This window comes from Chlorocebus sabaeus, chromosome 9 (genome assembly GCF_047675955.1).
Source record: "Chlorocebus sabaeus isolate Y175 chromosome 9, mChlSab1.0.hap1, whole genome shotgun sequence".
Taxonomy (NCBI): domain Eukaryota; kingdom Metazoa; phylum Chordata; class Mammalia; order Primates; family Cercopithecidae; genus Chlorocebus; species Chlorocebus sabaeus.
Genome location: NC_132912.1, coordinates 53751343 through 53777370, shown reverse-complemented (window position 1 = coordinate 53777370; position 26028 = coordinate 53751343). Strand labels below are relative to the sequence as shown.

The following is a 26028-nucleotide window of genomic DNA, read 5'->3' as shown; positions in this document are numbered from 1 at the left end:
CTGGACTTGATATCAATCTCTTCTTCATTTCTTGATAATATGTTTGATTATTTATGTTTTCATTGCTTTTAGTGTCAGAGATGGCTTTGGATTCCCAGTTCTGTGTGCTCCTGTCTGGCTCCTGAACCCAGCTGGAGAGGTGAGTCTGGTGAAGTACTGAGAGGAAGCTACACAAAAGGCAGCAAGGTATTAATACGTGTACCTCTGACATTTTAACCACCTCTGACTGTTCCATCGAATGGACAAGTAGCAGTCTCTGTCAGGGCTTCATTTTAAAGAAAAAAAAAAGAAACTCTGAAGTTACCAACTGTTTATTAATTTATGCCGTTATTTTGTGTTTACTCAACTCATTATATTGACTTGTAAATTAGTAATTTCTGACCTATTATTTATGAATTCATTGCCTACATGTCAGCAAACAAATTTTCTTCTCAATAAAAAATCCAGTGGCTGGGCACAATGGTTCATACCTCTAATCTCAGCATGTTGGGAGGGCAAGGCCAGGAGTTCAAGACCAGCCTGGGCAACATAGCAAGATTTCATCTCTACAAAAAAATGAAAACATTGGCTGAGCATGGTGGCTCATTCCTGTAGTTCAGGTTACTCAGGAGCCTGAGGTAGGAGGATCACTTGAACCCAGGAGTTTGAGGCTGCAGTGAGCTGTGATCCTAAAACTGCTCTCCAGCCCGGGTGACACACCAAGACACCATCTCTTCAAAGAAGGAATCTAGGGCATCGGTGTGTGCACGCAGCATGGCTTGTGAATGCGGAAGTGCATGTGTGCATAGTTGTGCTCAAGAATGTGTTGATGATTATACCTTCTCAGAATGAAGATAATGTGAGGTGGAGTCTTACTCTGTCGCCAGGCTGGAGTACAGTGGCACTATCTCGGTTCACTGCAACCTCGGCCTCCCGAGTTCAAGCGGTTCTCCTGCCTCAGCCTCCCGAGTAGCTGGAACTACAGGCACATGCCACCACACCCGGCTAATTTTTTGTATTTTAGTAGAGATGGCGTTTACCACGTTGGCCAGGATGGTCTCAATCCTCTGACCTCGTGATCTGCCCGCCTCTACCTCCCAAAGTGCTGGGATTACAGGTATGAGCCACTGTGCCTGGCCTGAAGGTCACTTTTATAAAGATCTCTCCACATCTTAGATTTGAGTCTTCCTTTACATATTTTTCTCATTGACATTTGAAAGCACCTGACCATATATAAAATGAAGAATTTTCGTAACTCCAAAAAGCGTAATTATGACATCATCTATTATTTCTGTCTCTTGTCTCCTAAATCTAAACCATCAACCTCCTTATTTTTGTATACTGTCGCACTGTGTATTCCCTGCATTGAATGCCTTTCTATCGATATTCTCTGTAAAAATTATGGGAAGTTTTCTGCACGCTAAATTTTCTGTTATGGGGATTAAATATCCACTATCCATGTTTTTCCAAGTTTTACAGCAGCAACAATAAATACAGCCCTCACAGCAGCCTGTTGTTTGTCCTGCAATTGTGTTTCCATCACATTACACGAAGCCTCTTTGTCTTTGTGGTCGTACCCTAATAAGTTTTTAAAAAAATTATGTAATGTGTGTATATACAAATACCTATAGGTATGTGTGTACACATACAGCTGATATCTAGTGAGATTATGCAGGCATGAAATATAGAATTAGCTTGTAATTTTAAGAAAATAAATTATTTTGTAAAGATAAATCTCATGTTTAAGCAGGGGAATTACAATGGAATCATTTAGGGATGCCTCAGCCTAAACATAATATGGAAAAAAACCATAACCAAAAGTCATGTTAGAGCACTGCTGGGTTACTCAACCTATCATCACATTTAATAAAAATGTCAGTTTGAACCATGGCCAGTCTATTTTGATTAATATATTATTGAAATCAACTTGTGAAGTCTTCATTTTAAATATAGAATTTGTGTTAATGAACCGGAAAATAACATTCTGTTGCTTGAAGACGTGTTAAAGCCTAAAGATTTATGACTTTGTAAAAGAAGAAAACCAGCTGGTGATCAGTTGGCATTAGTATATGAGGATATACTCATATTTGGTAATAGCCATTTTTTTTCTAACTAGAATAAGGGAGTTGTGAACGGGAAGCAGAAACAAGGACACGTATGTATAAAAAATCATAGAACAAAACTGCATTGAGTTCTGAGTATGGGTCTGTGATCCATGCTTCAGTTTTAGAGGTTCATGTGTTCCTTATGAGAAGGGACAGGAAAGCCAGGAGGACAGGAGTATGTTTGGGCCTGTGCCTGTGCTTCCACCACAGAAGTCAGCAGCTCTACCTTTCTCTTTTCTCTTCTTGATCTAATAATTGTCTCCTCTTCAAATTTGGGAAATGAGCTTAGTCAAAGGTTTGTTGCGTTATTGTTTGTTTGTTTTTGAAATGTGGCCTCAGTGTGTTGCCCAGGCTGGTCTTAAACTCCTGGGCTCAAGTGATCCTCCCTCTCAACCTCCTGAGTAGCTGGGACTACAGGTGTGCACCACCACACCCAGCTAAGTTAATGCTAATGTATAGTTGATCTGCTTCAGTTTTGAAGGGCAGGATGTATGTAGTTCTGTGTGTATGTGTGGGTAGTGCGTGTGTATATGTATACACACACACACACACACACACACACATATACACACCAAGACACCATCTCTTCAAAGAAGGAATCTAGGGGCATCAGTGTGTGCACACAGCATGGCTTGTGAATGCGGAAGTGCATGTGTGCATAGTTGTGCTCAAGAATGTGTTGATGATTATACCTTCTCAGAATGAAGATAATGTGAGGTGGAGTCTTGCTCTGTCGCCAGGCTGGAGTACAGTGGCAGTATCTTGGTTCACTGCAACCTCTGCCTCCCGAGTTCAAGCGGTTCTCCTGCCTCAGCCTCCCGCGTAGCTGGGACTACAGGCACACGCCACCACACCCGGCTAATATATATTTGTGTGTGTATATATATATTTATTTATTACTAGTCCATTGCCGCTACAACAAACTACTACCATGTCAGGGTATAAAATAAATTGATTACACTCCTGTATGTCAGAGTCTGATGTGGATGTCCCTGGGCTAAAATCTAGGTGGTGGAAAGGCTACCTTCATCTCTAGAGGCTCTAGGGGAGAATCTTTTTCTCGTCTTTTCCACATTCTGGAGTCTGCCTGCATTTTTTGGCTTTGGGCTCTTCTCCACTCTCACCATTAGCAACCTTGCATCTCATGGACCCTTCTTCTATGGCTACATGTCTCTGTGGCTCTTTCCTTCCCCCTTCTCTTCCACTGTTAAGGACTCATGTGCTTACTTAGTCCTGAATGGAGACGCCATCATCATCCACATGAGGCCACTGTCCTAATCCATACAGACTGCCACAAGGAAATGCACTAGACTGGGCAGCTTATAAACAACAGAACTTTGTTTCTCACAGTCCTGGAGGTTGAGAAGTACAAGATCAAGGTGCCAGTAGTTTTGATGTCTGGAGAAGGTCTGCTTTCTCATAGAGGCTTCCTTCTTGCTGTGTCTTCACATGGTGAGAGGAACGAACAAGATCCCTTGTGCCTTTAATAAGGGTGCTAATCCCAGTCATGAGGGCAGAGTCTCCCGTAAGGCTTAACCTCCTAATACCATCACCTTGAGGTTAGGATTTTAACACAAGAACATTGACGGAACACAACGTTCCTTCCATAGCACCAGGGTGGTCTCCTCATGTCAAGGTCTTTACCTTAATCATATGTATGACATACCATTTTCATGTAGGGTTCTAGGAATCTGTGGACATCTTTGAAGGGCCATTATTTTGCTGACCACGTTATACATATATTTTAATATTCTAGACTAGTGTGAAAACAATGGCACTTCCATTGCTTTATATATGTGTATGTGTGTATATTTATGTATGTGTATATATATAATATATATACATTATCTAATGCTATAATTTAAAAAAAAACTTGTAGACACAAATATACCCTTTTTTTTAAAAAAAAAAAACCTTTTTTTGCTATTTTACTTCATATTGCCAACTCCTTTTTCTTGAAACTGCTTCAACCCTGGGATTCTATTTTGCTATTAGTTTTATTTTATTGAAATATTCATGAATGAGCATTGACTTGTATATGGATTTGAAAGTCATAGTAATGCTCTCATGAATTCGTCTGTGAGTAACATTTTATAGACAAACTGTCTGCACCAGGATCAGGACAAGAGGAAGATGTATAATTCCCTTGTTCTAAGGTACCTCCATTCATTGTTTTTATTTTAAAATACGAGGGTTGACTGATGTTAAAACACAAAAAGGGGCCAGGAGTGATGGCTCCCGCCTGTAATCCTAACACTTTGGGAGGCCGAGGCAGGCAGATCACCTGAGGTCAGGAGTTTGAGATCAGCCTGGCCAACATGGTGAAACCCCATCTCTCCTGAAAATACAAAATTAACCAGGTATGGTGGCGCATGACTGTAATCCCAGTTACTCGGGAGGCTGAGGCAGGAGGATAACTTGAGCCCAGGAGGTGGAGGTTGGGGTGAGCCAAGATTGCGCCATTGCACTCCAGCCTGGGCGACAAGAATGAAACTCCATCTAAAAAAAAAAAAAAAAAAAAAAGAGGGTTCAGCAAGGTTGAGGCATAAAGGGTTAATAGAATCATTTATTAATTGTATTTCTGTACATCTGCAAGACACAATCTGAACATGAAATTAGAAAAACAAAAATTTGTTGGGCAATAAAAGCAAAACTTCGTCTCAAAAATAAAAAACAAAAAAAGAATAGTAATCTACAGTGTCACTTGCCATCCAAGCTTGACTTCTACCTTTACTTTCTGATATAGTTTGGCTGTGTCCCCACCCAAATCTCAGCATGAATTATAATCCCCATAATCCTCATGTGTCCAGGGAGGGGCCTGGGGGAGGTGACTGGATCATGGGGACAGTTTTCCTCATGCTGTTCTTGTGGTATTCAGTGAGTCCTCACGAGATCTTACAGGATTTTGTTTTGTTTTGTTTTGTTTTGTTTTTTGGGATTGAGTCTTGCTCTCTCGCCCAGGCTGGAGTGCCATGGCGCCATCTTGGCTCACTGCAGCCTCTGCTTCCTGGATTCCAGCGATTCTCCTGCTTTTGGCCTTCTGAGTAACTGGGATTACAGGCATGCACCAGCACACTCAGCTAATTTTTGTATTTTTAGTAGAGATGGGATTTCACTACGTTAGCTAGGCTGGTCTCGAACTCCTGACCTCAGTCAGTCCACCCACCTTGGCCTCCCAAAGTGCTAGGGTTACAGGTGTGAACCACCGTACCCAGCTGAGATCTGATGGTTTTATACATGTTTGACAGTTGCTCCTTCACATGCTCACACTCTCTGTGCGGCCACCATGTTAGTTGGACCTGGTTCCCCTTCTGCCATGATTATAAATTTCCTGAGGCCTCCCCAGCCATGTGAAACTGTGAGTCAATTAAACCTCTTTCCTTTATAAATTGCCCAGCCTCAGGTATTTCTTTATATCAGTGTGAAAACAGACTGATATAATTTCTGATAATCATACTTGAAGAACTGGGGGATTCAGACTACCTGGGATCAAATTGTGGCCCCATCCTTAGCAGTCATGTGAGGTTACTTGAGGTTACTTACCTTCTCCATCTCAAGTTTTTCTATAAAACCTGTAAAATGAGATTGTTTCTGAGGGTTAAGTGAGCATAGCACAGTGCGGACACTGTCAAGCACACATTAGTTGCCAGATGTCGAGTATTATCTTTATTGAATTAGGATGGTGGTAACCCACTTTATGGCTCTCAATTTTGTATGACAAAATCATGCATAGTGCTTTGTTAGTAAAAGAAAGACAATCTGAAAGTCCCTGCCATGGAAGGAAGAAATAGCGGGGAGAAAAGTGAGTTGGTAAGTTTCAGCATTTCAGAGCTTGGAGGAACAAGTTAGGTTTCTATATTATGGAGAAGGAGGTGGAGGCAGGATGGGTCCTAAGGTGTCATTCAAGACACACAGCCGTAACTCTTTATTGAGAATAGAGCTAGGGCCCCAGGGATTGCTGTGGTCAAGTTGCAGACAAAAATGACCACTCATTGGAAGACAGGAGAGGAGTGTTTAGTTACAAAAGCAGTCAGCCAGTCAGCCGTTCAGGTGTATCTACATTCAGTCAGCAAATAAAAGTTGTTCAACTTGGTTGCTAATGGGACCCACTCTACTGAGGCTTTGTGTAGAACTCATAGAGGAAGATGGCTTCAAGCAACGAACTACCCTGTGCTTTTCTTAGGACTAAAAAGCTCAGGAAGCTGGTGATGGATGAAAACCTTAGTCCCACTGGCACTGCACGAGGGGCCAGGAGAGCAGCAACCTCATAAGCCACAGGGTGGGGCAGCCCAGGCAGGGGCATTCTGAGCTGTTAGGGAGGGGTGGCAGCTAGGGTGGGGCACTGTGAGCTGTCAGGGAGGGCATTGTGAAGTGTGGGGTGGGGCATTGTGTGCCACATGCCTAGGCTCCCACCTGGGCCAGTGGGCTTCAGTCTGTAGGTGACTACAGAAGGAGGAGGAGCTCCGTCTGTTCTCTCTGCAGGCAGTTGTTGTGTCTCTCAGCGCTTGTTGGGTTCACAACCTATTAAATAAGTCGACTGGTCTTCACGCTCCCAGACAAGTCAACTCAGGGGAGGCGGCAGGGTGCGGGCCTTGGCCCGTAGCCGCGGCCAGGGCCGGGGCCATGGCCGGCCTGTGAGGTGGGCAGGCGAGCAGCAGACAAGACCATCTCTGCAAGTGCAGCATAGCCTTGGCCTAGGATAGCAGGAGTGCGTGGTCAAAGCTGTGAGCAGAGGCCCAGGTGGTGGCAGACAGTAGAGGCGCCCCATGGGGAACATACTGACCTGTTGTGTGCGCCCCAGTGACCCTGAGTTTGACCAGCAACAGGGGTCCGTGTGTCCCTCTGAATCTGAGATCTATGAGGCAGGAGCTGGGGACAGAATGGCAGGAGCTGGGGACGGGATGGCAGGAGCTGGGGACAGGATGGCAGGGGCACCCGTGGCTGCTGCTGTGCAGCCTGCTGAGGTGACTGTTGAAGTTGGTGAGGACCTCCACATGCACCACATCCATGACCGGGAGATGCCTGAAGGTAAGAAGGTGACGGGTGCCATCTGCCCTCGGCTTGCCTCTGGCAGCTGCTGTCCCCAAGGTCCCCTGGGAGGCATCGCCCACTTTGAGCTCCTTTCTGTCTGTAGCCAGCTTTCCCGGGGATGGCCAGGAACAAGAGCTGGCTCTGCCTTGCATTCCCACCCCTTAGTCTTTCCCCACCAAGTCCAGTCAGTTTCTTTTCGTCTCCCCTCGCAATCGCCCAGTTCTTGCTCTCTTATCTCATTCTCCCAGGCTGCCATGGGACCATTTATTTATGGCTCTTCTTGTTGAATAAGCAGCAGTCGAATAAATGAGTTGATCAATTTTTACAAATGATTACATCTTTTCTTTCTTTTCTCCTTCTATACATATAGCTTTGGAGTTTAACCCTTCTGCCAATCCAGAGGCAAGCACAATATTCCAGAGGAACTGTCAAACAGATGGTGAGACAACATTGTCTGTAGCTCTATGTATTATCCTGTGGGACTTTGCTGAGGCTTCTTTGGACTCTTCTCTTCCTTTTCTCAATAAAAACTCAAATATCCTAACTTTCCAGCACCCATCTTATTTTTACTTTGTACCTGTCCAGATGGTACCTAAGTGAAGGAACCAGGTAAGTGCCTAATTGTTTCCTTTGTTGAAGTAGCTAAATCTCAGGACAGTTCATATTCAGATATTCGGGGATTTCTTGTTGAAAATCAGAATGGAGGTTGCCATGGGAGAGGCTGTATGGCATTCTTAATGGGCTGCTGTAAGTCACCTTGATAGAGGCTGCTTAGTTTCTTCTAACGGTAATTTGAACGCAGAGGTGGGTGGGGGGGGAAGAGGGTGCTTAAAATAATTGTGAAAGGTGCAAAATGTCACAACCAGGGATGCAGAAAAATGACTGTGTGTGTGGGGGGAGGGTTTGTCAAAGAAGTTTGCCCATGAGGCTCTGATGACTTTAAAATTCTTACTTTAACACAAAATGTGTCTCCAGATTTATTCCGGTGACTTAACAGATTTTATTTACCTCCTTGTTCTGAAAGATAGGTGAGGTTCGTGGTCAGAACTTTCAAAAGACATGAAACATCAATGTAGACTTTTAATGTGTAGTATAAAGATTGCCGGTTAAAATCTCCGACCTTCCCTGTAAGAGTGTTTGTTGCCATGATTCCCCCTTTGTCCTTCCCTTCCTGACAATAGCATCTTGTTCAAAGATAAGAAAATTGGAGTTTTGGCCAGGCATGGTGGCTCACGCCTGTAATACCAGCACTTTGTGAGGCCGAGGCAGGTGGATCACTTGAGGTCAGGAGTTCAAGACCAGCCTGGCCAACATGGTGAAACCCCATCTCTACTAAAAAAATACAAAAATTAGCTGGGCATGGTGGCGCATGCTTGTAGTTCCAGCTACTCTTGAGACTGAGGCAGGAGAATTGCTTGAACCCGGGAGGCAGAGGTTGCAGTAAGCAGAGATCACGCCAGTGCACTCCAGCCTGGGTGACAGAGCAAGACCCTGTCTCACAAAATAAAAAAAAGAAAGTTGGGAGTTTTTCAGTCTCTACGCTGCTGGGAGAGGCAGGGGATGGGAGGCAGTAGAAAAGAGAAAACAGTTGATTTGCCTCTAAAATTTTGCGAAGAGATGAATCTAAGTAAAAGTAATTCTGGGTAGTAATATAGTTCTTGAATAAAAACTAAAATTTTCATGGAAAACATTGCATCACAACGAAATTAAATCCAGTTGGCTTATTGGTTTCATTTAAATGCCAGAGATTTCATTACTGTAGAGGAAATGTCTTGTAGCTCTTCTATTTAAACTTTGGTTGGGCTCTTAATTTTTTAAGAAGTAGGATAATTAAGACTCATGATGAGTGTGACTTTGTAACTTGGAAGTACTATCCTCACTTTTCAAAATATTTAAGGATTGCTTTAGAATAAACAAATATATTATGTGAATTAATTGATTATACCTTTATACACAAAGCGTGTAAGTACTTGTGTAAACTTATCCTCTGCTTACTGATGTAAGGAAAGCCTCTGAGTGATGTTACACACCAGTTAGTAGATGGGTAGTGTTGGATGAGAGCCCCAAAATGGCTGTTTATTGTCATTCTTTAGGATTACAACACAGTTTGTGTATGTTTCATTTGGCTCTTTCCAATATAAATAAGGCCTGTGTATGTTCTCCCTATGTATTGCTAATGAAGAAATGAAGACTTAGAGATATCACATGACTGTGGAAGACAGCTACTCAACAGAATTAAGGTTCTATGTCCTCAGAATGACATGGAAGTGACAGATATGCTGAATTTACTTTTAAAAAATTTTTAAAAACTCTAGAATACATCTTATACTTTGCCTATAAAATAGACCTGTCTTTTAAAACTTACTGCCATCTTGATGTATTTTATGCAAAATTGATTTTACACAACTCAAAGCCAGCATTTACCTCTTTTTCTTTTTCTTCTTCTTCTTTTTTTTTTTTTTTTTTTTTTTTTTTTTTTTTTTTTTTTTTGAATAAAGGTGGGTGTCACTATGTTACTCATGCTGGCTTCAAGTTCCTGACTTGAGTTCAAGTGATTTTCCCATCTCAGCCTTCTGAGTAGCTGGGACTACAAGCATGTGCCACCTTGCCTGGCTCTATCTTATGTCTATACATTCATTTCAATGGATAAGAATAAAAGTAGTGAAATAGCCTAAATGCAGCAGTTGAGTAAACGCATTGATAAATTTTAGTAAATGATTACATCTTTTTTCTTTTCTCCCTCTATACATATAGCTTTGGATTTTAACCCTTCTGCCAATCCGGAGGCAACCACAATATTCCAGAGGAACTCTCAAACAGATGGTGAGACAACATTGCTTTTTCCACTAAGAGAAAGAGTAAAAACTCTTGTTTGATCAGCTGTATTTTAGGAAGTATTTAGAAAAACTCATATTGGTTTAAATTTTTCAGCTTTTCACATATTCACTTGTCTTATTTTAACATGTGATATACTTTCCTTTAGTTATCTTGTTAGTGAAAACGTGTAAACTTTTTGTTTATACATTTTGCCATCTTTTTATCAACACAATTAATTTGTCATGTGATGGAGGAGTCATGGATTTCTCTTTATTCATAATTCTTGGCCCCTTTTCCCTTGCTCCAAAGAGTACATTTTAAAGATGAATGATAGAACTTAGGCTTCAGCTTGGTTTTCTTTTAAACAAATTAAAAACATAGTTGTTTATTATCGGAAATTGAATCTGTGATTTGGGCCTCCTCTCATACAATCCTCTGACCACATTCATTTACCACATCCAAGTTCATGCTACTCAAAATTTTTAAGTTATTAACCCTTTCATTTGATGTAATGTCAATTTAAACATGCCCTACTCCTGCTTATTTTCCTTAAAGTTATCATTAAATCCTCATGTATTTGCTAAAAAGCCATGCACAACCAAGTTTTCCAGTTGAAACAGCAAGAATACAAGTGAGGGTTCTACAATAATATGTAAAGTAATGCAGCACAGTAAAACATGGGAGTTTGTAACCTTTGTTTTTATAGTTTGAGTAGACTTTGCCCATCTTGAGTCAGTTATTTCTGATTAGAATTTGTGTTCATTTTTTACATTACTATAAAGAGATACCTAAGGCTGGGTAATTTATAACAAAAAGAGGTTTAATTGGCTCATAGATCTTCAGGCTGTACAAACATGGCTTCAACATCTGCTTCTGGTGAGGGCCTCAGCAAGCTTACAATCATGATAGAAGGCACAGGGGAAGCAGGTGGTTCCACACTGTGAAAGAGGGAGGAGAGAGGGGAAGGGGGAAGGTACCACACTCTTTTTTTTTTTTTTTTTTTGAAATGAAGTCTCGCTCTGTTGCCCAGGCTGGAGTGCAATGGAGCAATCTTGGCTCACTACAACCTCCACCTCCCAGGTTCAAGCAATTCTCCTGCCTCAGCCTCCTGAGTAGTTGGGACTATAGGCGGGCACTATAACACCTGGCTAATTTTTGTATTTTTGGTATAGACGGGGTTTCACCATGGTGGCCAGGCTGGTCTCAAACTCGTGACCTCAGGTGATCCGCCTGCTTCAGCTTCCCAAAGTACTGGGATTACAGGCTTGAGCCACCGCACCTGGCTGGTACCACAGTCTTTTAAACTACCATAATGAGAATTTGCTTATTACCATAGGGATGGGACCAAGCCATTCATAAGGAATCCCCCGACATTACCCAAACACCTCCCACTAGGCCCTGTCTCCAACATTAACGATCCTATGTTAACATGAGGTTTGGAGGGGGAACATATCCAACACATATCAGAATTGTATTTCCCAGCTCCTTCCTGAGCCATGGGCTTCTCTTACCTAGAGAGTATGGAAGCGGTAAAAGAAAAGCTATTCCATGTCCCTCACTCTTCAGTGGTAGGAACTTTTGCCTACAAGGCCCTTCCAGCATCAAAGGCAGAGGCAATGTAGGAAACAAAGCATGGCCCAAGTCCCTCTTGGGGCTTTTATTATTCTGGCCTTTTTTTAGAAAAACAAAAATGATTTTTTTTGTGCTGCAGACACTATGTCCAATTAGGTTTGTATACTTATTTTACAATTAAAATTACGAAAGGCTCTGTGGCTTACACCTGTAATCCCAGCTCTTTGGGAGGCCGAGGAGGGTGGATCCTGAGGTTAGGAGATCAAGACCATCCTGGCTAATGCAGTGTAACCTCCTCTCTGCTAAAAATACCAAAAAAAAAAAAAAAAAAAAAAAATTAGCTAGGCGTGGTGGCACGTGCCTGTAGTCCCAGCTTGTCGGGAGACTGAGGCTGGAGAATCACTTGAACCTGGGAGTCAGAGAGGTTGCAGTGAGCTGAGATCCCACCACTGCACTCCAGCCTAGGTTACAGAGTGAGACTCCATCTCAAAAAAAAAAAAAAAAAAAAAATTAGGATACATTACTTTTGAGTTGTGTAAAGACCCCTTTTTTGTTTTGTTTTGTTTTGTTTTGTTTTGTTTTTGAGACGGAGTCTGGCTCTGTCGCCCAGGCTGGAGTGCAGTGGCCGGATCTCAGCTCACTGCAAGCTCCGCCTCCCGGGTTTACGCCATTCTCCTGCCTCAGCCTCCGGAGTAGCTGGGACTACAGGCGCCCGCCACCTCGCCCGGCTAGTTTTTTGTATTTTTAGTAGAGACGGGGTTTCACCGTGTTCGCCAGGATGGTCTCGATCTCCTGACCTCGTGATCCGCCCGTCTCGGCCTCCCAAAGTGCTGGGATTACAGGCTTGAGCCACCGCGCCCGGCCGTTTTGTTTTGTTTTTAGTGACACAGTAGATAACCACTAAGTGTGGTTCAAGATGCTTACAGGGATTCTGTTGCATCTAGAGATAGGTGCCTGGTCAGGAAGTAGTTCTTAGAGCTGTTAGCTCTTAGCTTCTGATAATTAAAGTAAGCTATGTGTAAATACAGAATGAGAGAATACTAATGGATCATGGCTTATATATGCAACAGTTAAACTTTTTTATTAGCTAAGATTTTCATCTGGCCTAACTTTTTTACCCTTTTCTTTTGTACATGAGGATTCCTTCATTTGTATGTAATAGAAACAAAAGGTAAAGTAGATGAAAAGCTAAGTTTTTAAATTTGATTTTATGACATTAATCGTGCCAGATAATTTAAATTACGAATTATTGAAAATAGGTTTTTTAAATGGAATTTTGTCTCATTTTACATAGGAGTAATCACCAAGATGTTAACAACTACTTTTATGTTATGCTATTTGTATCAGAAGTGACCAGTTTGTTTTTTTTTATTCTTAGTTGTAGAAATAAGAAGAAGCAATTGTACAAACCATGTAAGTAAACAGTCAAATAGTTAAGAAATTGATAATTTGACATAAAGTTGTCTCTCTTGATTTCTTTAAATTACAATGTGGACCCAGTGGTGGTAGCGTGGACCTCTTTTTGTGGATTTTCTAAATCTCTTCTCTTTTCCTAAGTATTAAATTTATCTAGAAAAGTCTTTAGTTTAGTGTGTCCACCTTTTAAGGATGTCTGATATTTAAGTTACATTTCAATAGTCTGGTTATGGTAAAAAGATCTGCCTTAAGGCTGGGCATGGTAGCTCATGCCTGTAATCCCAGCACTTTAGGAGGCCGAGGTGGACGGATCATCTGAGGTCAGGAGTTCGAGACAACCGTGACCAACATGGTGAAATTCTGTCTCTACCAAAAATACAAAATTAGCCAGATGTGGTGGCGCATGCCTGTAATCTCAGCTACTCAGGAGGCTGAGGCAGGAGAATCACTTGAACCTGGGAGGCAGAGGTTGCAGTGAGCCGAGATGGTGCCATTGCACTCCAACCTGGGCGAGAGAGTGAAACTCTGTCTCAAAAAAAAAAAAAAACAACACAAACCAAAAAACACTACCTTACATATTTAATCTTATATTTAACGAAATAAAAATAGAATAAGTTAATGCCAGCACTGTCTACTGATTGTCTATCACAGCAGGTGAAAGCATACCTTCCTCGCTACACCATGATCTTTTGTTCCTCCCTCTGTTTCTTCCAATTGTAGCACACTTTTTCATTAAATCAATAATATTTACATGATTATGACTCTGCAAATATTATTCACTGCTAAGTCATATGGTGTTTTCACTGTGCCTCTGCATTACATGTCCTTCACCCTGTCTCTGAAACAGTTCTGAAATCTGAGCACTTCTGCAATTCTCCTGGATCTTCTCTTTTTTCCTAGCCGATGTGAGTTTATCCATCCAGATATAGTAAGGAGCCTCTGGGTGGTCTGTTTGCTTTCACATCCATTATTTTTCAGCATGAAGTTAATTTTCTGACTATTTCATTTGCCTATTTTCTAACAGCTGTTTTTCCCCTAAGTGTTGTAGCATTTATCACATGCCTTTCAAAGATATTTTCTGTCTGTGAAAACACATTTGTTCCTTTTTTTCTTTGTAGGAGGGCAACTTTCTTTGGCCTTTTGTCATCCTAGCTCAATATAGAGTGGCTTTCCCTAGATATGCTCGATGTCTACTTTTCAGTGCTATCTCCTTAAAGTCTTTTGGGATCTTAACTGCAGAACGTAACTGCTCTCTTGTGTGGCATCGCCTGAGTCCCTGATTCTGTGTTTCCTTCTGTCCTGTTATCCTCTCTAGTTGTACTTGAGCACATTTTCCTGGGTGGAGATGTTTAGAGAGCTGGCCAATCTTAAAATCTCTCCTCTTTGATAGAGAGTACATCTCTAGGTTGAATCTAAATTTTATGGTTCTGAAGACATTTCGCAGTTGTGCTCTAATTACAGTGTTATTCTTTAATCTATTTCCAGTGTGTGATACATTATTTACACCCAGGTTTTAGGTAGCTGTGGAAGCTTTTTAGGATCTTCTATATCTCTGAGGTTCTGAAATTTTATAATAACAGCTTGGTGGGAGCCAGGCACAGAGGCTCATGCCCGTAATCCCTGCACTTTGGGAGGCTGTGGTGGGTGGATCACAAGGACAGGAGTTCGAGACAAGTCTGGCCAATACGGTGAAACCCCATCTCTACTAAAAATACAAAAACTAACGAGGACTGGTGGCGTGCGCCTGTAGTCCCAACTACTTGGGAGACTGAGGCAGGAGAACCACTTGAACCGAGGAGGCGGAGGTTGCAGTGAGCCCAGATTGCACCACTGCACTCCAGCCTGGACAATAGAGTGAGACTCCATCACAAAAAAAAACAAAAACAAAAAAAAAACAGTCACAGCTTGGTGGGGATCTTCTCATTTTTTTGAGACTACTAAACCTGCAGACTATCTCTTCTTGAGAATTTTTTTATGTTCCGTTACTTTTTTATCGATAGTCTTGTTATTCAGATGCTAGGCTGCTTAGACCAGTATACAGACATTGGTTTTTAATTTTTCCCCTTCTGTTTCTTTCAGTTTGTCTTTTTATTCCACTTCTGGGATATTCTGTCATTTTATCCTCTACATTTTTATTCAATTTTATATTTTTGAGAGTATTTTCAGATTTTGTTTTAAAGTTTTGCTCCTGATTTTGACTGGTCTCATGAATTCCTTTTTTCTGTTGTTTTGATCTCTTTTGTTGGAGGCTTCCCTCCAATGTGTGGTGGTCCCTGGTCTGCTGTATTTGGAAGCAGGACTTCTGTTAACTGATAGTCCTCAGTGTGAGGTTTTTCTGGCTCAGAGATACCATGGCCTAAACCTGGGATATATGGTTTGGGATGGGAATTGTGTTGAATTTGTGATTGCTTTTGGCAGTATGGTCCTTTTCACAATATTCATTCTACCGATTCATGAGCATGGGATGTCTTTCCATTTGTTTGTGTCCATGATTTCATTCAACTATGTTTTGTAGTTCAAAGGGCATATCAAAGAAATAATCCAACCTGGCGCAGTAACTCCCACCTGTAATCCCAGCACTTTAGGAGGCCGAGGCGGGTGGATCACGAGGTCAGGAGTTTAAGACCAGCCTGGCCAACATGGTGAAACCCTGTCTCTACTAAAAATACAAAAATTAGCTGGGTATGGTGGTGCATGCCTGTAATCACAGCTACTCAGGAGGCTGAGGCAGGAGAATTGCTTGAACCTGGGAGGTGGAGGTTGCAGTGAGTCAAGATTACACCACTGCACATTCCAGCCTGGGTGACAGAGCAAGACTCCATCTCAAAATAATAATAATATTAATCCACTATGATCAAATGGGTTTCATACCAGGAATACAGGATTGGATTAACATACACAAGTCAATGAATGTGATACACCACATAAACAGAATTAAAAACAAAAAATCACATGATCGTCTCAATAGACACAGAAAAAGCATTTGACAGAATGCAGCATCCTTCTATGATTAAAACCCTCAGCAAGATCGGCATACAAAGGCCATACCTCAATGTAATAGCCATCCATGACAAACCCATAGCCAACATAATACTGAATGGGGAAAATTTGAAAGCATTCCCCCTGAGAACTGGAACAAGACAAGGATCCCCACTCTCACCATTTATTTTTTTATTTTATTTTATTTTATTTTCAAACATAGACTTTACTAAATGCTGCTCAATCCCCCAGTGAAGATCTTTCATTACAAAACAATTTTCCACACAACTGCAAGTTAAGAGATTGGAATGGTACTCTGATAACAAAAGATGTGAGAAATACTTCACCGAGTAAAAACAGAAAAGACCTCTATGTAGTCAACCTTTTCAGAGCTCTACAGAGGAAGCCTAGTGCGTTTCCTTTAAATAAAGCCAGGCAGTGACAACTAGTGCTCTGTATCACCACACTGTGGGACTCAAAGCCTCCATCCCTAGGTCAGGAGGGACTAGGTGAAGGGCATGTCGTGAGGACTGGAAAGGCCCTGCCTTCAGCCTTTGAGAGGAGGAGGAGGAATGAGTTGAGAGGCAAGCTGGGTAATTCACCTGAGCTGCCTCTAACCATCTGTTACCACTCTGGGGAATTGCAGAGGAAGGGGGATATTCATGAGGAACAATCTGAAGAATTTTGGTTTACTTTCCCAGCTTTTATTTATATTTTGTGCTTTAAAAAGCCTGGAGATTTAAGGTTTTGTCTAAATTCCAGGGTACAGTAATATATTTCTTGAGGGAGGGGTTAGGGCAGGTAATTCCCCCATCATATTTCTGGGTGAGACAAAGAGAAGGGTAAGGATGATACCTTAGTTTTATTGTAGGAAGTATTCTTTTTCCTAGGATGTAACTAAGGTTTGCAGCAGTCACTCTCACCACTTCTATTCAACATAGTACTGGAAGGTCTAGCCAGAGCAATCACACAAGAGAAAGCAATAAAAGGCATCCAGATCGGTAAAGAGGAAGTCAAACTGTTGCTGTTTGCTGATGATATGATCATATACCTAAGAAACCCTAAAGAGTCTTCCCTAAAGCTCCTAGAACTGATAAATGAATTCAGGAAAGTTTCAGGAGACAAAATTAATGTACACAAATCAGTAACTCTATTATACCCCAACAGCAACCAAGCTTAGAATCAAACCAAAAACTCAACCCCTTTTATGATAGCTGCAAAAATGAAATAAAATAAAATACTTAGGAATAGACCTAACGACGGAGGTGAAAGACCTCTATAAGGAAGACAACATTAGTATTTTTAATGGGTTAAAATGAGAGGCAGCAGGTACAGTGGAAGAAATCAGTGGGTGGGCCTTGGCTTGCAACAGGTACTGGACCTTTGATGGTAAGGCTTTTTTTTTTTTTTTTTTTTTTGGACTTAGTTACTAGGTACTATTATTTTCTAGTTTTTGTCACTAAACCTTAAAACGACTAAGTGACTGCTTCCATTTATTGTTGAAGAGCCTAAAATTTCATACTCTAATTTATGCTGACTGATGTTAGATTATTTGTTTGTATTTTGTGACTACCTTAAATAATACCTATAAATAATAAACTGTTAGTAATGTTTTTGCTGTAATTGAATGTAGTAAGATTTATGTTCCAAATGATAACCAAATTGTCAAACACTTGTCAAAGTTTTGGATTTACTCAAAATTCTATGCTCAGCAGCTGGAGGTAGGAAGAGTAGGGCCCTCCCTTACTCTTATGGAGAGGCATACTTCCTCATGAGGGGAATACTCTGCAAGAATTGGTATCTTGTTAGCAGTGGTGACTTCAACTAACTAGTGTTCAAAAAAACATGTATTGGTGTGGCTGCCAACAAAGAGATCCAAGAGGGTAGATGGAGTCGAGTTTGCTGAAACAAGGAAAGAGAAAAGCAGTATTCTAGGCAGAGAGCAGGGGTAGAGCAGGAAAATGGCTAGGTGCAGGTCAGATGATTTATAGAATGAAATTGATCAAGTTTTGAAATGAATGGAAAATATTCTCTGAGAGTCTTGTTTGAGTCATGTCATGGCAGTTTTATTTAAATATGAAGTGAAAGTTAGCTTTTTAAGTTGTCATGTGTTTTCAGGGTGTGAGAGAATATTTAAGTGATACTCTTTTTATCCTCAACATAAGAAAATAGGACTAGAGAAACCTATGGCTTCCTCGCTTGTTGGTGGCCTAGCAGCCCTGGCACACAGAGCCTCTGAATCTGAAACACTTGTTATGTCACAATATCACCTGAAATAATACATTTAGGATGAGTAATTTAGTAAATGCATTAGTCTTGTATTCACTGCAATAAAATGCTCTTGTACCAGTATTATTTAATGCATTACATTTTATCGTAGTAAATAAATAATAGAAATAGAAATTCTCAGCTGCTTTATCTTGCTGTAGAAAAAAACAATGAAATCTTATTTTAAACTTTTCTCATGATTTTTAAAGATAATTCATAAAATCCATGTTAGGTTTGATGGCAGGTACCATATTAAGGGCAGCATTTTATAACCCGTATCTTAAACATCGTCTCTGGAAGTTAAGAGCCTCCAATGGGTTTTCTGTAGAGTGCACATGATACCGCACTCAGGCAGTTCATGGAGTGTAAGAAATATCTTAGTGCTTTGTCATTTGACATTTTAACCAAGAAAAAAATACACTTTGATAAGTTTAGCTTATACTTCCCTTCCCCTTCAGGTATCTACTGTGCGTTTCAGTCAACAATACAGCTCATGTTCGACGATATTCCTTGGTCACAGCACAGCCAGCCAGCCTTATCTTAACAATGACAATAATATCGTGAGTACAACTATACTGCCAAGGGACGGATTCCTTTATTCTAAAATTATTTCAGCCATTTGGTTGTCCTCTTCCACAATCAGTTTAAGAAATTAGAATCAACTATATATTGATATCCAGATTCTAAATATTAAGTATCAATTTCTCTTTTAATCTTAGACGTCCTGGTGGAAGGAAAAAATCAGTTAGCAGAGAAGCAATCCCAGAAACAGTGTATCTTTTTGATGCCTTTATGCCTTTAGACAATGTTGAGCACAGTGAGAAGGATAGGTTCCCTTTATTGAATGTTTTTGTGAAAACTTAGTGTTTCAATGCATTATAGGCCTAAATCAGTGTGTACTACTTTGGACATTAGCCTGGGAAGAAGGAACAGCTTTTCCTCTTCTGGCACCACAGTGTATCTGCATTTGAATTTCTCTCATTGTGCATGAGCACCTCGTGGGCCACAAAGATGCACTTTGAGAGCACCCTGAGATGAAGTTTATTTTAAAAGGAACAACCAACACCAGCACCAGCTCCATAGGGGCTGTCCAGTGTACATTATTATCATCTCCTTGGGTTATGAGTATTGATTTTTAGAACACAATTTGGAAAGTGCTAATTTATTAGAACACAGTTTGGAAAGTGCTAATTTAGAATATTAATGTCTTTAATTTTACTATTCATTCTGTAAACATAACTAGCTTATAAACAATTTTGTTTCAAATGCACTAGCCTTTTTAGCGAATTCAATTGTCAGTAACTTTTACTGCAATTAAAAATGGCAAGTTTACACTCATAATAATGTCACTTTTCTCCTTCCCTTTTAACAATAGTTATGATGAAATTGTGTTTCAGCAAAAACTGGACTCAAACTCTGTCTCAAGTCCTGAGCTTTGGGACCTATTGAGTAATCACTAAATGTCGGTAGTCAGCCGAGTCTCTTAAATCTTCGAGCGCACATACACCAAAACAACTTCGACTAGAGTCCCTGGCTTCTTTTGAGTTCAAATATTTTGATGTATTAGCATACAATTCAAAAGTAGCTTTGAGGATTAATCTTGCTCAAACAAATTTCATGCTTTTTTTCTCATTATTCTACTTTGTAGAAGTCTACTTTTGAAAGTAAAGTCAGTTTTAATTTGCCATCAGCAAGTCTGAGAAATAATCATTTGGTATATTAACTATTGGTGATATAAAGGTTTATTGAGCAAATTAATAGGGCAAATTGGCTTCAAGAAAAGATTTTGAAAAATGTTTATGATGAGTCAGTAGTGCAGTGTTGTCAGTGGGGTAGGTGGAACTCATGGAGATCACTTATGCAAGGTTTTTTTTTTTTTTTTTCCAAAATACAGGTCTGCAAACACATGTATCTTCCCATCTTCACTTTCCCTCTATCTCTAGGCACTGAGAAGGCTTTTAGGAAAATAGGGATGGATGTGAGGCATCTCTGTGTGAAGAAAGGCATCCCAGAAGATTTTGATTTTCATCCCAGCTCAATCATTCCAAACTTTGCTGCACATTGAAATCACCTGGGAAACTTTTACCAACGACCTTGATGCCCAAACTCATACCCAACACTAATTAAATTAAAATGTCTCATGTTGAAGATGAGTCAGTTATTAAAGCATCTCAGGTGATTTTAACGTGCAGCAAAGTTTGAGAGCCACGGCTTCATTTGCGTTTAGGAGGAGAAACTGCTCCTATTTGGTGGGATTTTGGGCAAGTGAGTTTTAAGGTTTGTTTCCCTGATCTGTAAAATGAGTGTTGAATTAAAGGTCATGTAAGGTCATTGGTGCTTTCCAGCACGTAACTTTAAATTCCGTGATTGTGAAATTATTTCAGGGATGAAAACTACTTGCAGCACTATAGACATATCCATCTTACATGCTAATGTTTCAGGCGTTTTAACAAGTGCTAATATTGTGTAGACCTATTAACTAAAATTGAGATTTTCCTTCCCTCAGTTGTTTTGAGCCTCATTTTACAAAATTAGCTGGGTGTGGTTGCACATTGCTGTAATCCCAAATACTCGGGAGGCTGAGGCAGGAGAATTGCTTGAACCCGGGAGGAAGAGGTTGTGGTGAGCCGAGATCATCACCATTGCACTCCAGCCTGGGCAACAAGAGCAATACTCTATCTCAAAAAAAAAAAAAAAAATTACCTAGGCATAGTGGTACAAACCTGTAATCCCAGCTACTTGGGAGGCTGAGGCATGAGAATCGCTTGAACCTGGGAGGTGGAGGTTGTGGTGAGCCAAGATTGCACCACTGTACTCGAGAGTCTGAGCAACAGAGCCAGACTCTAAGTCAAAAAATAAATAAATACATAAAATAAATCGCATGGGATGAAAGGCTTTGCGGGTAGAAGAGCATATAACAGGGAAATCTGTTATTATTTATATATTATAATCGTCAACAGAAACGCGTCTCCTAACAGCATATTGCCTCGCGTTTTGGTTCTCATATTTTTGCAAAAACCCAAGAAATGAAACAAAGTGCCCTTATGGTGCTGTTCTGAACTAGAAGATTTGAATTTCAGGGCCCCTAGGAGAGTTTCCTCTGCCCCATTTTAAAAAGTGTCTTCAGGCCTAACAAATGATAACATCTATTGTTATGAATTGTTTTTCCTTTCACAGAGTGACTTTGGAGATACATCATGATATCACGCAAAGGTGAGCTTTTTAGAAACCTGTCTTGTTATTCTAGCTAATTACTTTGCAAGATATCAAGCTCAGTGTTAGGTCACAGCTCTAGACATCATAAGTTGTAGTGTGCCTGCTAAAATATCGAAGCAAATTATTTGTGTTTTCTTTGTTCCTTAAGACTCTTTTAATTTTTAAATGATTGAGAGTCTCAAAGAGTATGTGTTTATATTGATTATATTGATATTTACTGTGGTAGAAATATAACATTGAGTTTTTTTTTCAAAATCTATTGTTAGTTTAGATTTCACAGCCTTACCACTGTTGATATTATGAGCTAGATAATGCTTTGTTGTGAGGACTGTCCTGTGTATTGCAGAGAGTTGAGCAGCATTCATGGCCACTACCAACTAGATGTCAGTAGTAACCCATGGCCCAGGTTGTGACAACAGAAAATATTCCTAGAGAACAATATTGTTAACAGAAATTTTTCATCGAAAAAGTAACTTTTCTACAACAAAAAGTGGAGTAAAAAGTGTGTCATGTATTTATATTATTTAAAGTCTCATGTTGACCTTCATAGGAGACAACTGGATTCTCTAGATCTTTCTTTGCAATGTGCTCTAAAGAAGCAATAAGAGACCAGGCGGGGTGGCTCAGGCCTGTAATCCCAGCACTTTGGGAGGCTGAGGTGGGCAGATCACTTGAGGTCAGGAGTTTGAGACCAGTCCGATCAACATGGTGAAACCCGCCTCCACTGAAAGTACAAAAAATAGCTGGGCACGGTGGTGCATGCCTGTAGTCCCAGCTACTTGGGTGGCTGAGGTAGGAGAATCGCATGAACCCAGGAGGCGGAGGTTGCAGTGAGCTGAGATCTCACCATTGCAGCCCAGCCCGGGCGACAGAGGGAGACTCTGTCTCAAAAAAAGAAAATAAGAAGCAATAAAGTGACTTAACCTCATGTAAATATGTAGTTGGTAAAAGGGGTATTTTTAAAGTTTTCAGACAGTTGTGGGTATTCTTTAATACTAAATCAAAACTTCACAAGTGCTAGTTTCTTAAATTAGTCATGGTGGCATTTTCCATATTAATAAATTTATTCCCTCAGTACTCATTGATCTTTCTTGCACAGTAAATGGATCTTTTGCCCCATACTTGCATTTATAATATTGTGCATTAATTACTTGGAATATATTGGTTTATGTTTTATTGTGTCAAAAATCACTTTTAATTTAACCACCAATCTTTAAAACACTTTTAAGAATTGAAAAGCTGTCAAGCCTACAGTAGAAGGAACAAGTTTTTCTTTTCTTTCCTTTTTCATTTTTTTTTTTAATTATACTTTAAGTTCTAGGGTACATGTGCACAGTGTGCAGGTTTGTTACATATGTATACATGTGCCATGTTGGTGTGCTGCACCCATTAACTCATCATTTACATTAGGTATGCCTCCTAATGCTATCCCTCCCCCCTCCCCCCACCCTACAATAGGCCCCAGTGTGTGATGTTCCCCTTCCTGTGTCCAAGTGATTTCATTGCTCAATTCCCACCCATGAGTGAGAACATGCAGTGTTTGGTTTTCTGTTCTTGTGATAGTTTGCTGAGAATGATGGTTTCCAGCTGCATCCATGTCCCTACAAAGGACACAAACTCATCCTTTCTTCTGGCTGCATAGTATTCCATGGTGTATATGTGCCACATTTTCTTAATCCAGTCTGTCACTGATGGACATTTAGGTTGATTCCAAGTCTTTGCTATTGTGAATAGTGCCGCAATAAACATATGTGTGCATGTGTCTTTACAGCAGCAAGATTTATAATCCTTTGGGTATATACCCAGTAATGGGATGGCTGGGTCATATGGTATTTGTAGTTCTAGATCCTTGAGGAATCGCCATACTGTTTTCCACAATGGTTGAACCAGTTTACAATCCCAGCAACAGTGTTTCCTGACTTTTTAATGATTGTCATTCTAACTGGTATGAGATGGTATCTCATTGTGGTTTTGATTTGCATTCCTCTGATGGCCAGTGATAATGAGCAGTTTTTCATGTGTCTGTTGGCTGTATGAATATCTTCTTTTGAGAAGTGTCTGTTCATATCCTTTGCCCACTTTTTGATGGGGTTGTTTGTTTTTTTCTTGTAAATTTGTTTGAGTTCTTTGTAGGTTCTGGATATTAGCCCTTTGTTAGATGAGTAGATTGCAAAAATTTTCTCCCATTCTGTAGGTTGCCTGTTCACTCTGATGATAGTTTCTTTTGCTGTGCAGATGCTCTTTAGTTTAATTAGATCCCATTTGTCAATTTTGGCTTTTGTTGCCGTTGCTTTTGGTGTTTAGACATGAAGTCCTCGCCCATGCCTATGTCCTGAATGTTATTACCTAGGTTTTCTTTTAGGGTTTTTATGGTTTTAGGTCTAACATTTAAGTCTCTAATCCATCTTGAATTAATTTTCATATAAGGAGTAAGGAAAGGATCTAGTTTCAGCTTTCTACTTATGGCTAGCCAATTTTCCCAGCACCATTTATTAAATAGGGAATCCTTTCCCCATTTCTTGTTTTTTGTCAGGTTTGTCAAAGATCAGATGGCTGTAGATATGTGGTATTATTTCTGAGGCCTCTGTTCTGTTCCATTGGTCTATATCTCTGTTTTGGTACCAGTACCATGCTGTTTTGGTTACTGTAGCCTTGTAGTATAGTTTGAAGTCAGGTTGCGTGATGCCTCCAGGTTTGTTCTTTTGTCTTAGGATTGTCTTGGCAATGCGGGCTCTTTTTTGGTTCCATAGGAACTTTAAAGCAGTTTTTTCCAATTCTGTGAAGAAACTCATTGGTAGCTTAATGGGAATGGCATTGAATCTATAAATTACCTTGGGCAGTGTGGCCATTTTCAGGATATTGATTCTTCCTATCCATGAACAAGGTGTGTTCTTCCATTTGTTTGTGCCCTCTTTTATTTCACCGAGCAGTGGTTTGTAGTTCTCCTTGAAGAGGTCCTTTACATCCCTTGTAAGTTGGATTCCTAGGTATTTTATTCTCTTTGAAGCTATTGTGAATGGGAGTTCATGATTTGGCTCTCTGTTTGTCTGTTACTGGTGTATAAGAATGCTTGTGATTTTTGCACATTGAATTTGTATCCTGAGACTTTACTGAAGGTGTTTATCAGCTTAAGGAGATTTTGGACTGAGATGATGGGGTTTTCTAAATATACAGTCATGTCATCTGCAAACAGGGAAAGTTTGACTTCTTCTTTTCCTAACTGAATACGCTTTATTTCTTTCTCTTGCCTTATTGTCCTAACCAGAACTTCCAACACTATGTTGAATAGGAGTGGTGAGAAGGGCATCCCTGTCTTGTGCCAGTTTTCAAAGGGAATGCTTCCAGTTTTTGTCCATTCAGTATGATATTGGCTGTGGGTTTGTCATAAATAGCTCTTATTATTTTGAGATACGTTCCATCAATACCAAATTTATTGAGAGTTTTTAGCATGAAGGGGTTTTGAATTTTGTCAAAGGTCTTTTCTGCATCTATTGAGATAATCATGTGTTTTTTTCTTTGGTTCTGTTTATAATCTGGATTATGTTTATTAATTTCCATATGTTGAACTAGCCTTGCATCCCAGGGATGAAGCCCACTTGATCATGGTGGATAAGCTTTTTGATGTGCTACTGGATTCGGTTTGCCAGTATTTTATTGAAGATTTTTGCATCGATGTTCATCAGGGATATTGGTCTAAAATTCTCTTTTTTTGTTGTGTCTCTGGCAGGCTTTGGTATCAGGATGATGTCGGCCTCATAAAATGAGTTAGGGAGGATTCCCTCTTTTTCTCTAGATTGGAATAGTTTCAAAAGGAATGGTCCCAGCTCCTCCTTGTACCTCTGGTAGAATTCGGCTGTGAATCCATCTGCTCCCGGACTTTTTTTGGTTGGTAGGCTATTAATTATTGCCTCAATTTCAGACCGTATATTGGTCTATTCAGGGATTCAACTTCTTCCTGGTTTAGTCTTGGGATAGTGTAAGTATCCAGGAAATTATCCATTTCTTCTAGGTTTTCTAGTTTATTTGCATAGAGGTGTTTATATATTCTCTGATGGTAGTTTGTATTTCTGTGGGGTCGGTGGCGATATCCCCTTTATCATTTTTTATTGTGTCTATTTGATTCTTATCTCTTTTCTTCATTAGTCTTGCTAGCAGTCTATCACTTTTGTTGATCTCTTCAAAAAACCAGCTCCTGGATTCATTGATTTTTTGGAGGGTTTTTTGTGTCTGTATCTCCTTCAGTTCTGCTCTGATCTTACTTATTTCTTGCCTTCTGCTAGCTTTTGAATGTGTTTGCTCTTCCTTCTCTAGTTCTTTTAATTGTGATGTTAGGGTGTCAATTTTAGATCTTTCATGCTTTCTCTTGTGGGCATTTAGTGCTATAAAGTTCCCTCTACGCACTGCTTTAAATGTGTCCCAGAGATTCTGGTATGTTGTATCTTTCTTCTCATTGGTTTCAAAGAACATCTTTATTTCTGCCTTCATTTCATTATGTACCCAGTAGTCATTCAGGAGCAGGTTGTTCAGTTTCCATGTAGTTGAGCGGTTTTGAGTGAGTTTCTTAGTCCTGAGTTCTAGTTTGATTGCATTGTGGTCTGAGAGACAGTTTGTTCTAATTTCTGTTCTTTTACATTTGCTGAGGAGT

The 26028-nt window shown here is 40.2% G+C and overlaps 1 protein-coding gene and 1 non-coding gene across 2 annotated transcripts in view; both read left to right on the top strand.

The window, feature by feature from the left end:
• The window catches only part of LOC103215870 (uncharacterized), a 40619-nt gene extending 36734 nt beyond the window's left edge, over window positions 1-3885 (top strand). Inside the window, exon 9 of the transcript XR_005244105.2 lies at window positions 73-3885. This is a non-coding gene — a transcript (uncharacterized protein). The remainder of the gene's footprint in view (window positions 1-72) is intronic.
• A 144-nt stretch (window positions 3886-4029) lies between these two features.
• Window positions 4030-26028, top strand: part of LOC103247696 (arf-GAP with GTPase, ANK repeat and PH domain-containing protein 5-like) — a 29063-nt gene continuing 7064 nt past the window's right edge. The window contains 7 exon segments of the mRNA XM_073019008.1: window positions 4030-7112; window positions 7486-7554; window positions 9870-9938; window positions 12883-12917; window positions 18626-18706; window positions 18708-18727; window positions 21345-21380. Of these exon segments, the coding sequence (XP_072875109.1) occupies window positions 6851-7112; window positions 7486-7554; window positions 9870-9938; window positions 12883-12917; window positions 18626-18706; window positions 18708-18727; window positions 21345-21380 (572 nt within the window). The 5' untranslated portion in view covers window positions 4030-6850.